Source organism: Hemibagrus wyckioides, linkage group LG18 (genome assembly GCF_019097595.1).
Source record: "Hemibagrus wyckioides isolate EC202008001 linkage group LG18, SWU_Hwy_1.0, whole genome shotgun sequence".
NCBI classification, from domain to species: Eukaryota; Metazoa; Chordata; class Actinopteri; order Siluriformes; family Bagridae; genus Hemibagrus; species Hemibagrus wyckioides.
Genome location: NC_080727.1, coordinates 13,594,666 through 13,603,994, shown reverse-complemented (window position 1 = coordinate 13,603,994; position 9,329 = coordinate 13,594,666). Strand labels below are relative to the sequence as shown.

The 9,329-nt window shown below is 39.1% G+C and overlaps 1 protein-coding gene across 1 annotated transcript; it reads right to left on the bottom strand.

Moving 5' to 3' along the window:
• Positions 1–2,402: 2,402 nt before the first annotated feature.
• rxfp3 (relaxin family peptide receptor 3) lies at positions 2,403–4,627 on the bottom strand. The gene has a single exon (XM_058415867.1). The coding sequence runs from the start codon at positions 4,352–4,354 to the stop codon at positions 3,158–3,160; it is 1,197 nt and encodes a 398-aa protein (XP_058271850.1). The 5' UTR covers positions 4,355–4,627; the 3' UTR covers positions 2,403–3,157.
• Positions 4,628–9,329: the final 4,702 nt, after the last annotated feature.

The following is a 9,329-nucleotide window of genomic DNA, read 5'->3' as shown; positions in this document are numbered from 1 at the left end:
AAACACGTCTCTCTCAGCATGTCTCTTACTGGTCATTTACATATCACTCTCAAATTTGTGACTTGTTTGTTTAATTTCAGCTTTCAAATTTAGTCATTTTTGTGTAATTGACTCTATAATGTGACAATAGTTGTCCTCATTGCATTCTACAGTGAAGACAATATTTTGCTTCCCTTAATACAGTCATTAATGGTTGAGGTCATTGTAATTCCAACAAAAGATGATCTTCCTTTATCTTCTTTTCCCTTTATCTCAATGGATTACAGTGAGTGCTCTTGACATAATACTTTCGCAAAGCGATGCTTTCGGTTTTTGAAACATCTTTCAAAGCGGTATGAAAAGCAGATGTTGCCATCGCATGCGCTACTCCTCAGTCATCTAATTAGCAAGCTAAAATGTCAAAACATGGTAAAAAGATAAAAAGCATGCACTGACTATCCACTCTTGACATTATTAAGGTATAATATTGCTATCATGCCCCTGTTTTGTGTATATGTATTAAACACATTACCACATTTTCACTAATTCACTAAACCAAAGTCAGGCGGCTGTGAGGGAGATTTATTAGCAATGCGTAATCAAGATCAAATTTTTTTTTGCTTTACAACAGTTATCAAACAGATAGATAATAAAAGAGAAACCCACATGTATGAACCACTGTCTTCAGGAAAGAAAAGTGAAGAAACTAGGCAAACTCACAAAGGGGTAAACTTCTGTGAGCTTTTTTATTAAATATGCATGTAGGATATACATTATATTTAATTTTGTTGGACGTGTTTGTATGATAGATGTTTAGGTGTTTATAGAAGGTGATAGTCATGGCCTCATCCTGTCTTGTCTGCATGTGTGTGGGTGTGTGAGAGACTACATAAAAACATTTGATTGTAATTTCATATTCAAGCATTTGGAAAAGTTTTCAAGTTTACTTCATTACAATTCACTAGACACATCTCTGTTTAAACAGGTAACTCAACCAAAAGATAGACTCATTAAAAAAACTCAATGAAATTCTGTTGCATGAGATCCAATTAGTAAGAATGAATTAACCACTGAATTCTAAATAAAAAAGGTTTTTATTTGCTCAAGTATTTTACTGTGTGTCTGTTAAAGGTCAGGGCAGCATTATCAGTTTTGTTGTGCAAAAAGCACATAAATTATGTAAAAACTGAGATCTGTGTTCCATTCGTAGTTTGTTTTTATTACAACTGCGCAACAAGCCAAAAAGTTATATAATATGTTTTTGTTTCTTGAATATTTATTCATCTCTTTCTGGTTCTAATCTACAAAAACTTGATGCAACGAGGGACAGGCACCTACTAAAAGCTGTAGAAAAAGGTATTGCATGCAAAATCAATAAGCTAATGATGCTGACAGAAAGGAGAGTGACTTAATTTATTCTGTTTGTGATTATCATGTTGTGTTATAAAAGCTCTCTATTGTTTAAGTGCAGCATTATGCCCATTTTCTCCCATAGCTAATGTGTTAGCAGATTAATTTGTATTCTTAATGACCATCTTATCTTGCTAAATAATTATTCAGGCAATACTGCACACTTAATTAAAAAAATATTGAACAAATAAAAATAGAACAGCGATGTGACAGAACAGTTTTAACTAACTATCTTGCTATCTAATGAATTAAGCTAGTTAACCAGCTTGGTCAACCTTGACTAATCACTTACAGTACATTGCCAAAAGTTTTGGGACACTATCCAAGTCATTGAATTCAGGTGTTATTTTTCAGGGTTTGGTCTCGGCCCCTTAGTTCCAGTGAAAGGAACTAATACTTCAGTATGCCAAGACATTTTGGACAATTTCATGCTCCCAAATTTGTCCCCTTACTGTTCCAACATGACTGTGCACCAGTGTACAAAGCAAGGTCCATAAACACATGGATGAGTGAGTTTGGTATGGAAGAACTTGAGTCCTGACCTCAACCCCATAGAACACCTTTGGGATGAATTAGAGCGGAGACTGCGAGCCAGGCCAAAACTGGGATGTTGCCTTTGCATGCACATTGATTTCATATGGAGTTGTCACACCCTTTGCAGCCATAACAGCTTCAACTCTTCTGGGAAGGTATTTTGTTTATTGGAATTTTTGACCATTCCTCTAGAAGCACATACATATATTAGTATTTAATGTTTTTTTATGGAGTAGAAAAATATCTATGTATTTGTTGGATTTCTTAACATGGGTATGTGACTGTTCTTCAAAAAAAGTGATTTTGTTTATAATATTACAACATTCAAGGTATTTTAATAATACTTAAGTATGAGGAATAGTTATTAGTGATTACATTTTACCGCTCTGTATGTTCAGTGTCTTTGTGAGATGGAGTTTTGACAGTATCCAGTAAAAAAAAGAAAAGAAACACAATATCATTAATATGTAGTTGCTTTATTTCAGTATTTGTGGTTTGGTGATTTTTTTCTTTTTTAAAAACAGATATTTACTCACTTGTAGACACAGTGATGTTGATTGTGTTTTGATTCACAACTGAGCTGAACACACAGATTACACCCAAAAAAACTGACACATAAACACACTGTACATACCCGTAGGCTCTGTGGAATAATAAATAGTGAAAAAAAGCTGTTAGTATTTTTTCATTTACTGCATTTTTAACACCATCTGTTTAAAAACTGTTAAACACAATCATTTAAATTGATGCATTTGATTTTAATTGATTGATTATTGGCTTTTAATAGCAAATAATTCATACTATAAATTAAGAAAATAGGTAACATTGTAGCTTTCTGTAGACAGACAGACAGACAGACAGACAGACAGACAGACAGATAGATAGATAGATAGATAGATAGATAGATAGATAGATAGATAGATAGATAGATAGATAGACAAAAACAAACACATACATACATACATAAATAAATAAATAAATAAATAAAATTGTTTACCCTGCTGTTTATCAGTAAATATGGCAATATATGTCTGGGAGCCAGTGTGAATTTGCATATACTTTTGACATGCACTTTATGGCTGTAAATGTTCCCCATGCAGCCTCTGTAAGCTTGTTCAATTTCGTTATATTTTCTGGATGCCTTCTTAATGGTTCTGTTACTGAGTCAACCAACAAGAAGAACGCATAAAGTATCTTCCAGAAACACTTCAGCTGCTGTTTTTCTAAGTGGAGTTTAGGTGCTGTTCGGCAAAAGGTCATTTCTCCCGTTATACATCACAACACCGGGTGGGTAGAAGACGAGGCCAGGGTCGGGGGTGCTGAGTGGCACTACAGAGCGCACGTGTTTCTCATGCTCTGGTTTGCTGCAGGCTGTGAAGGGTCGCGTATTCGTAGTGGAGGGCGATGCGATCTGCCAGAAGAGCTCCTTGAGCGCCTTCCTGAACTCTCTCCTCATGAGGCAGTAGAGCAGCGGGTTGAGGCAGCTGTTGGAGTGCGCGAGGCACACGGTCACTGGGAACACGTAAACCTGCGCGGTGTAGTACTCGTAGCTGAAGTGCACGGCGTTCAGCTTAATCAGGATGCCCCAAGTTGTCAACGCCTGGTTGGGCAGCCAGCACAAGAAGAAGCACAACACCACGATGGTTACTGATTTGGTCACTTTGGAGCGCCTTCTTGCGCCGGACGCGTTGGCACGCTTGTGTGTTACGAAGCGCAGCAGCAGCAGGTAGCACACCGAGATGATTCCAAAAGGCACCAGAAAACCGAGTAGCACCTTCTGGAGGTGATAGAGGCCTAGCCAGAACTGCGCGTCGCCGTTGCGATCGGGGAACTTGACCAAGCACAGGTCCTCGTTGGACACGGTGGCTGTGGTGGAGAAAATGGCATGTGGCAACGCGGCCACGACTGCCGCCGCCCAGATCACGGCGCTCATGCAGCGCGCAGACGGACGCTTGCGCCTGCGTCCACACTTCAGCGCCGATGCCACGGAGCGGTACCTCGCCACGCTCATGGCAGTCAGGAAAAACACGCTGGCATACATACTGGTAGCTGTGACATAGGACACGATCTTGCACATCGCCCTGCCAAAAGGCCACGTAAAATCCAGGGCGTTCTCCACTGCCCAGAACGGCAGCGTGAGCACAAACTGGAAGTCGGTCACCGCCAGCCCGGTCACAAACAGGTTAATGGATGACTTTTTCCACGCGTGTTTAGACTTCATGAGGTGCAGCACGAGAAGGTTGCCGACCAAACCAAGCGCGCACACCACCGAGTAAATAGTAGAGATGAGGATGCGCAGCACGGCTGAGCCATCGCTCACCAAGTCGCTTCTCTCCGGGAAATCAACCCATGAGTGGTTCGCGCTTTTGTTGAGCATGAAACTTGCGTTGCGCTCCGTAATATCGTCGCGCATTCCCGAGCTGTGCTGCATCTCCAAATCTCATCGTATCCGTTCCGTGCTCCGGGTTAATTCGTGAAACACTTTTAGTTTCATACTCCACATGTCCGCACACAGTCAAGTCCTGGAACAAACTGTCCCAGATTAAACAGTTCAGACACCCGAGAAAACCAGCGAAGGAAAAAAAGCTTAAAACACTCCCGGTACTCGAATAAACCCCGTTGAAAGTTTGGGAATCGTTTGCGCTTGTGAGACAAAGCTGAGCTCAGATCTGTCCCACTCTCCGTCTCTCTACCTCTCTGTCTCCATGTGGTTTATGGTTTCCGCTCCGTTCTGTGCTGCGCGTTTTTATGGACGCGCGTAGCTGCGGATTGGACGCGCGCGTTTACCCTCCAGCGCACCGCTGCCCAACGAGCTTTGTGGACATTTTCAACAGATCTCAACTGTTTACTGAAGGCATGGAATCGGTTTATCGAAAAAAAAATGGTATGTCAGGTTTGGACTCCCTTAGATTATTATTTAAGTGACTATTTCATTTCATTTCACCAGCTTTGTTCTAGCTTAAAGCCATGATTATATCAGCATTCATGTTCCCAATATATACCTATATACCTACTATCTTATACAATTTCGGAGCATTTTATTTTCTATTATGGCCATAGAGCAATGATTTATAATCCCATCTGGTATCACTAACAAGAGGATGGGTTCGAGTCTGGTTCCTGTCAAGGTTTCTTCCTCATGTCCTCTCATAGGCTTTGTCCTTGCCACTGGTCCCTCTGATTTGCTCATTAGGGTTCTAAATCTACATTTTATTTATAATTAAATGCACTTTACAAATGCCAATTAATAAATGAAAGGAGCACTAAAAAGACACACTAAATGAAATATGAATATGAATAAAACTGAACTACGGAGTTATTGAGATTGCATTTTTTTATCATATAGTTTCTCTTCAGATAATATTGCATAAATGAATAAACAGTCTAGATCTTGTAGTTCTTCAAAGTTGGAGTGCATATGTTTATTTTACTTTTATTTTACGTGTGTGTGTGTGTGTGTGTGTACCAGTGAGTCAATAATGGGTCATTAGGTGATTGTGGGTGGTTATTGTTAAAGATGTGCTTGTAACAAAGCACTTGCCTACATTCTATATGATCATTAGAAATGCCTTGATCAGTATCTGTATCAGTCTGAAACCGTGCTCATTTATTCATACTCATAAAAATTCTCTGATACGAACCATGTGATGTAAGCCACATAGAAGTACACAATGTTACATGATCTTACGATACGAATTGACATCGATCTCTGTGTATTTTTAATACAAAGCAAACTGCATACTGTGTTCTATGACGTTTTGAAGATGACAAAGTCCTGCATCTTCTTTCAATACGAATAACCTGAGAAATCTTAAACTGGTGGTAGTGGTGCAACCAATTCCCCTTCACTTTGTTGTCCATGATGTCTCATAGCTGTGATGCTGCTATGCTGGGATCTGAGAGAGCAAAATCATTCTCTCTGGGTGTGAGGGATTAGCATACACAATCCTAATCACAGGGACACTAGCCAGTTGTGGGAATCTGTGAGCTTGTGTAAGTTCAAGAACGCAGATAGCGCTTCCTCTGAGGGTATTTCGCTACCCTGTGATGCAGTTTGAAAAGATGCTGATGGCTTTATATGTTTCAGAGGAAGCAAGGAACGAAGCCTTCACCATCCCCTGTTGGTATGATAAGGAAGAGCTAGCTAGAGGGTGGAAAAGAAAGCATGACCATATTGGGAAGAAAACAGGGGTTCAGAAAAAAAGAAAAAAAAAACACACATAGCAAGAATCTTATAGCTAGCATCAGTATTTCTATTGTTGAGCATCTATCTCTGACTAACAATGTGAGACTCTGAAGTAATAAAGACAAAAAATGTACTTTACTTAGAGCTGTACAGAAGTGCTTTTATGGAGTGGAATAAAACCTGTTCTTCTCCACAGCAACCCTCGATCCAAGGTGACTGATCTAGCTAACACACTTCATTTATAATGAGATATAAAGAATGAGCCGAACAGTGTGCATGGCAGATTGGGTGTCCAGATTTCTCCATGAAGTGCCTGTCTATGTGCAGGTTTTCATTTAATCCATACAGAACCTCAGGTTTAATTAATCGATCTTTTGCTCTTGCTTGGTTTAAATGAAAACCTTCGACTACACTGACACTTCTCGGAGAAGATTAGACAGAACCGAGCAACGGCACAGCACCCAGGATGGAAAAAATGTATCGGTTCATTTTAGTAGACGCTGAAATCAATTTGTTCTTTCTTTCATCTAATAAGAACTCTCTCTCTCTCTCTCTCTCTCTCTCTCTCTCTCTCTCTCTCTCCCAAATGAACTACATTTTTAGAATTTATAGAATTTAAGTAGTTTTATTAGAGAAAAGCATTTTTCAAAGGTTCACTAAGGGTTTATTTGTTCCAGAAAGTGATTGTACCCAGAATCCATACTGACATGGACACACTGATTTGTAGGGTTAAATGTAGAGCCATATAACTGAGTATGTCCCTAACACAACATGTTGAACACTAAGAACCCTCACCCCTTAACAAAGAACATCTGAGAAACCCATTTTCTAAAAGTGTATGCTTTATAACATTTCAGCTAACAATTTTAAGCAAGCAGTACATTATCTAAACATTCAGAGCTTCCACTGATCAGGCATAACATTATGACCACCTGCCTAATATTGTGTTGGTCCCCCTTTTGCTGCCAAAACAGCCCTGACCCATCATGCACTGTGTATTCTGAAACCTTTCAATCAGAACCAACAATAACTTTTTAACCACACGGGCCAGCCTTCACTCCCCACGTGCATCAATGAGCCTTGGCTGTCCATTATCCTGTTTCCGGTTCACCACTGTTCCTTCCTTTGACCACTTTTGATAGATACTGACCACTGCAGACCAGGAACACCCTGTCAGTCACCCCACAGTTTTGGAGATGCTCTGATCCAGTCGTCTAGCCATCACAATTTGGTCCTTGTCAAACTCACTCAAATCTTACCTCTTGCCCATTTTATCTGCTTCTAACACATCAACTTTGAGGACAAAATGTTTACTTGCTAATATATATATATCCCACCCACTAACAGGTGCCATGATGAGGAGATAATCAGTGTTATTCACTTCACCTCTCAGTGCACATAATGTTATGGCTGATTGTTGTATTACGATCAGCCTCTCAGTTTTTTATAATAAAATATAAATTTACATTTATAAATGTAACTGTAGAATTGTCATTTTTAGTTGGAAGAACAATTAACCATTAAAGTAAGTAAAGTAAGGAGAATTCTCCTTGTGTGAGAAATGTTTTAATGGTAAATGATTAGTGTTTTTTAACACTAAAAACAAAAAACGAAACAGATTGAAAAGGGAAGCATCTGGGTGACTCTGGAGTGTATGATTATAAATAATGTCCTTTCTACAGCTGTATATAGTCAGGTGGAGTTGTGCAACAGGGGCTTTTGAGCAATTTATAAATCAGCATCATTTGTGAATTCATTATTGATGTAACATTAATTCCTTCCTGCCAAAGATATCAAATGAGCAGCCAAATGAGGATGAAGTTCCCTTCTGTGCCTGGTTTCTCTCAACGTTTCTTCCTCATATCATGCCAGGGAGTTTTCCCTTGCCACCATCGCCTCAGGCTCGCTCAATAGGGATAAATGTTATGGGTAAATGTTAGAGATAAATTGTATAAAAAATTAGTTTTATATAGTTTTATAAAAATTTTTTTCGATGTTTCTATACTTCTGTAAAGCTGCTTTGAGACAAAGTCCATTGTTAAAAGTGCTATACAAATAAATTGAATCAAATGCTCAATGATGGAGACTGCAACAGCAGTTCAATGCTGTCACCATAATCTGCAAGTGGTACTATCCCTAGCAGTCCCGTATATCTCCAGGCAGTCTATGTATGTTATTATGTAGTTAACAAAGTGTAATATGCAGCATGTTTTCCTTGTCAATTTATCTAGAAAATTCCAGCAAGGAACATAACGTTCTTTAAAGTAGTAGAAGCTCTCTGAGACCATGACACACAAAGAAAATGGTATCAGTTCTACATTCAAACGTGCACCTCTCTAACCGAAATGGAGGACAAATACATTCTCTCAGACTAGACAGGCATCATTAAGCTTCAAACTCACTCTCCCAAGCAAATCCAGACAGTCTTGTCTCGTAACTTCAAAAGCTCTTGCCAAAGTTTTGAACATTTTTCAAAGGAAGACCGTTCCATTTCTCTGTGCAGCACGTGCTAAGCGACATTCCCTCTGAGTGTCACTCATCCTGTTATCTATAATTAAACATCATAGGGAGTCAGACTCCCAAAGCAAAAAACAAGATGGTTATGTAGGGAGCAGGATGGCAGACTGGGATAACAGGATGTTAGACACAGTAGTGGATAATGTGACATGGATGGATAGATAGTGGCAGAGTTTTTGAGGAAAAAAATTCAGCGTAGCTTTGCGATTTCAATTTAATTCAATTTTGTTTGTGTAGAGCTTTTAAAAACGGACATTGTCTACAAATCAGCTTTTTTAAAAATCCAGATAAATAATTTTAGATGTATCCCTAATGACAAAGCCAGAGGTCACCTTGAGTGGAAGCAGACTCAAACAGGAACACATCTCCTTCAGAGACACCAGATTAAAAATTATGCAGTTTAATATTATTTCTCTCTATATAACTATATACTATAGACTCAAGCAGTGGCAAGTGTGTGCAAAGGAACTTGTGTGTGTTATTAGCCTCTCATATCATCTCTTCAGTGACTGAGCCTTGAACAATAAATCCCAATTGAGATCTTTAGGCTATTCAACATATAACATCCACAGTCATCTTTGGCGTGTCTGTGTGGTAATCTAGCGAGTTATCTACTTTAAAATTCACTGATTTACCACTTATTATGGAAGCAGGTTATAAAGGTCAACACTAGGTGGCAGTGATAAGACAATATGTATTCCCC

Excerpts from the sequence above, each read along its gene's own strand:
- rxfp3 (XM_058415867.1), bottom strand. The coding sequence starts at position 4,354 with ATGCAGCACAGCTCGGGAATGCGCGACGATATTACGGAGCGCAACGCA.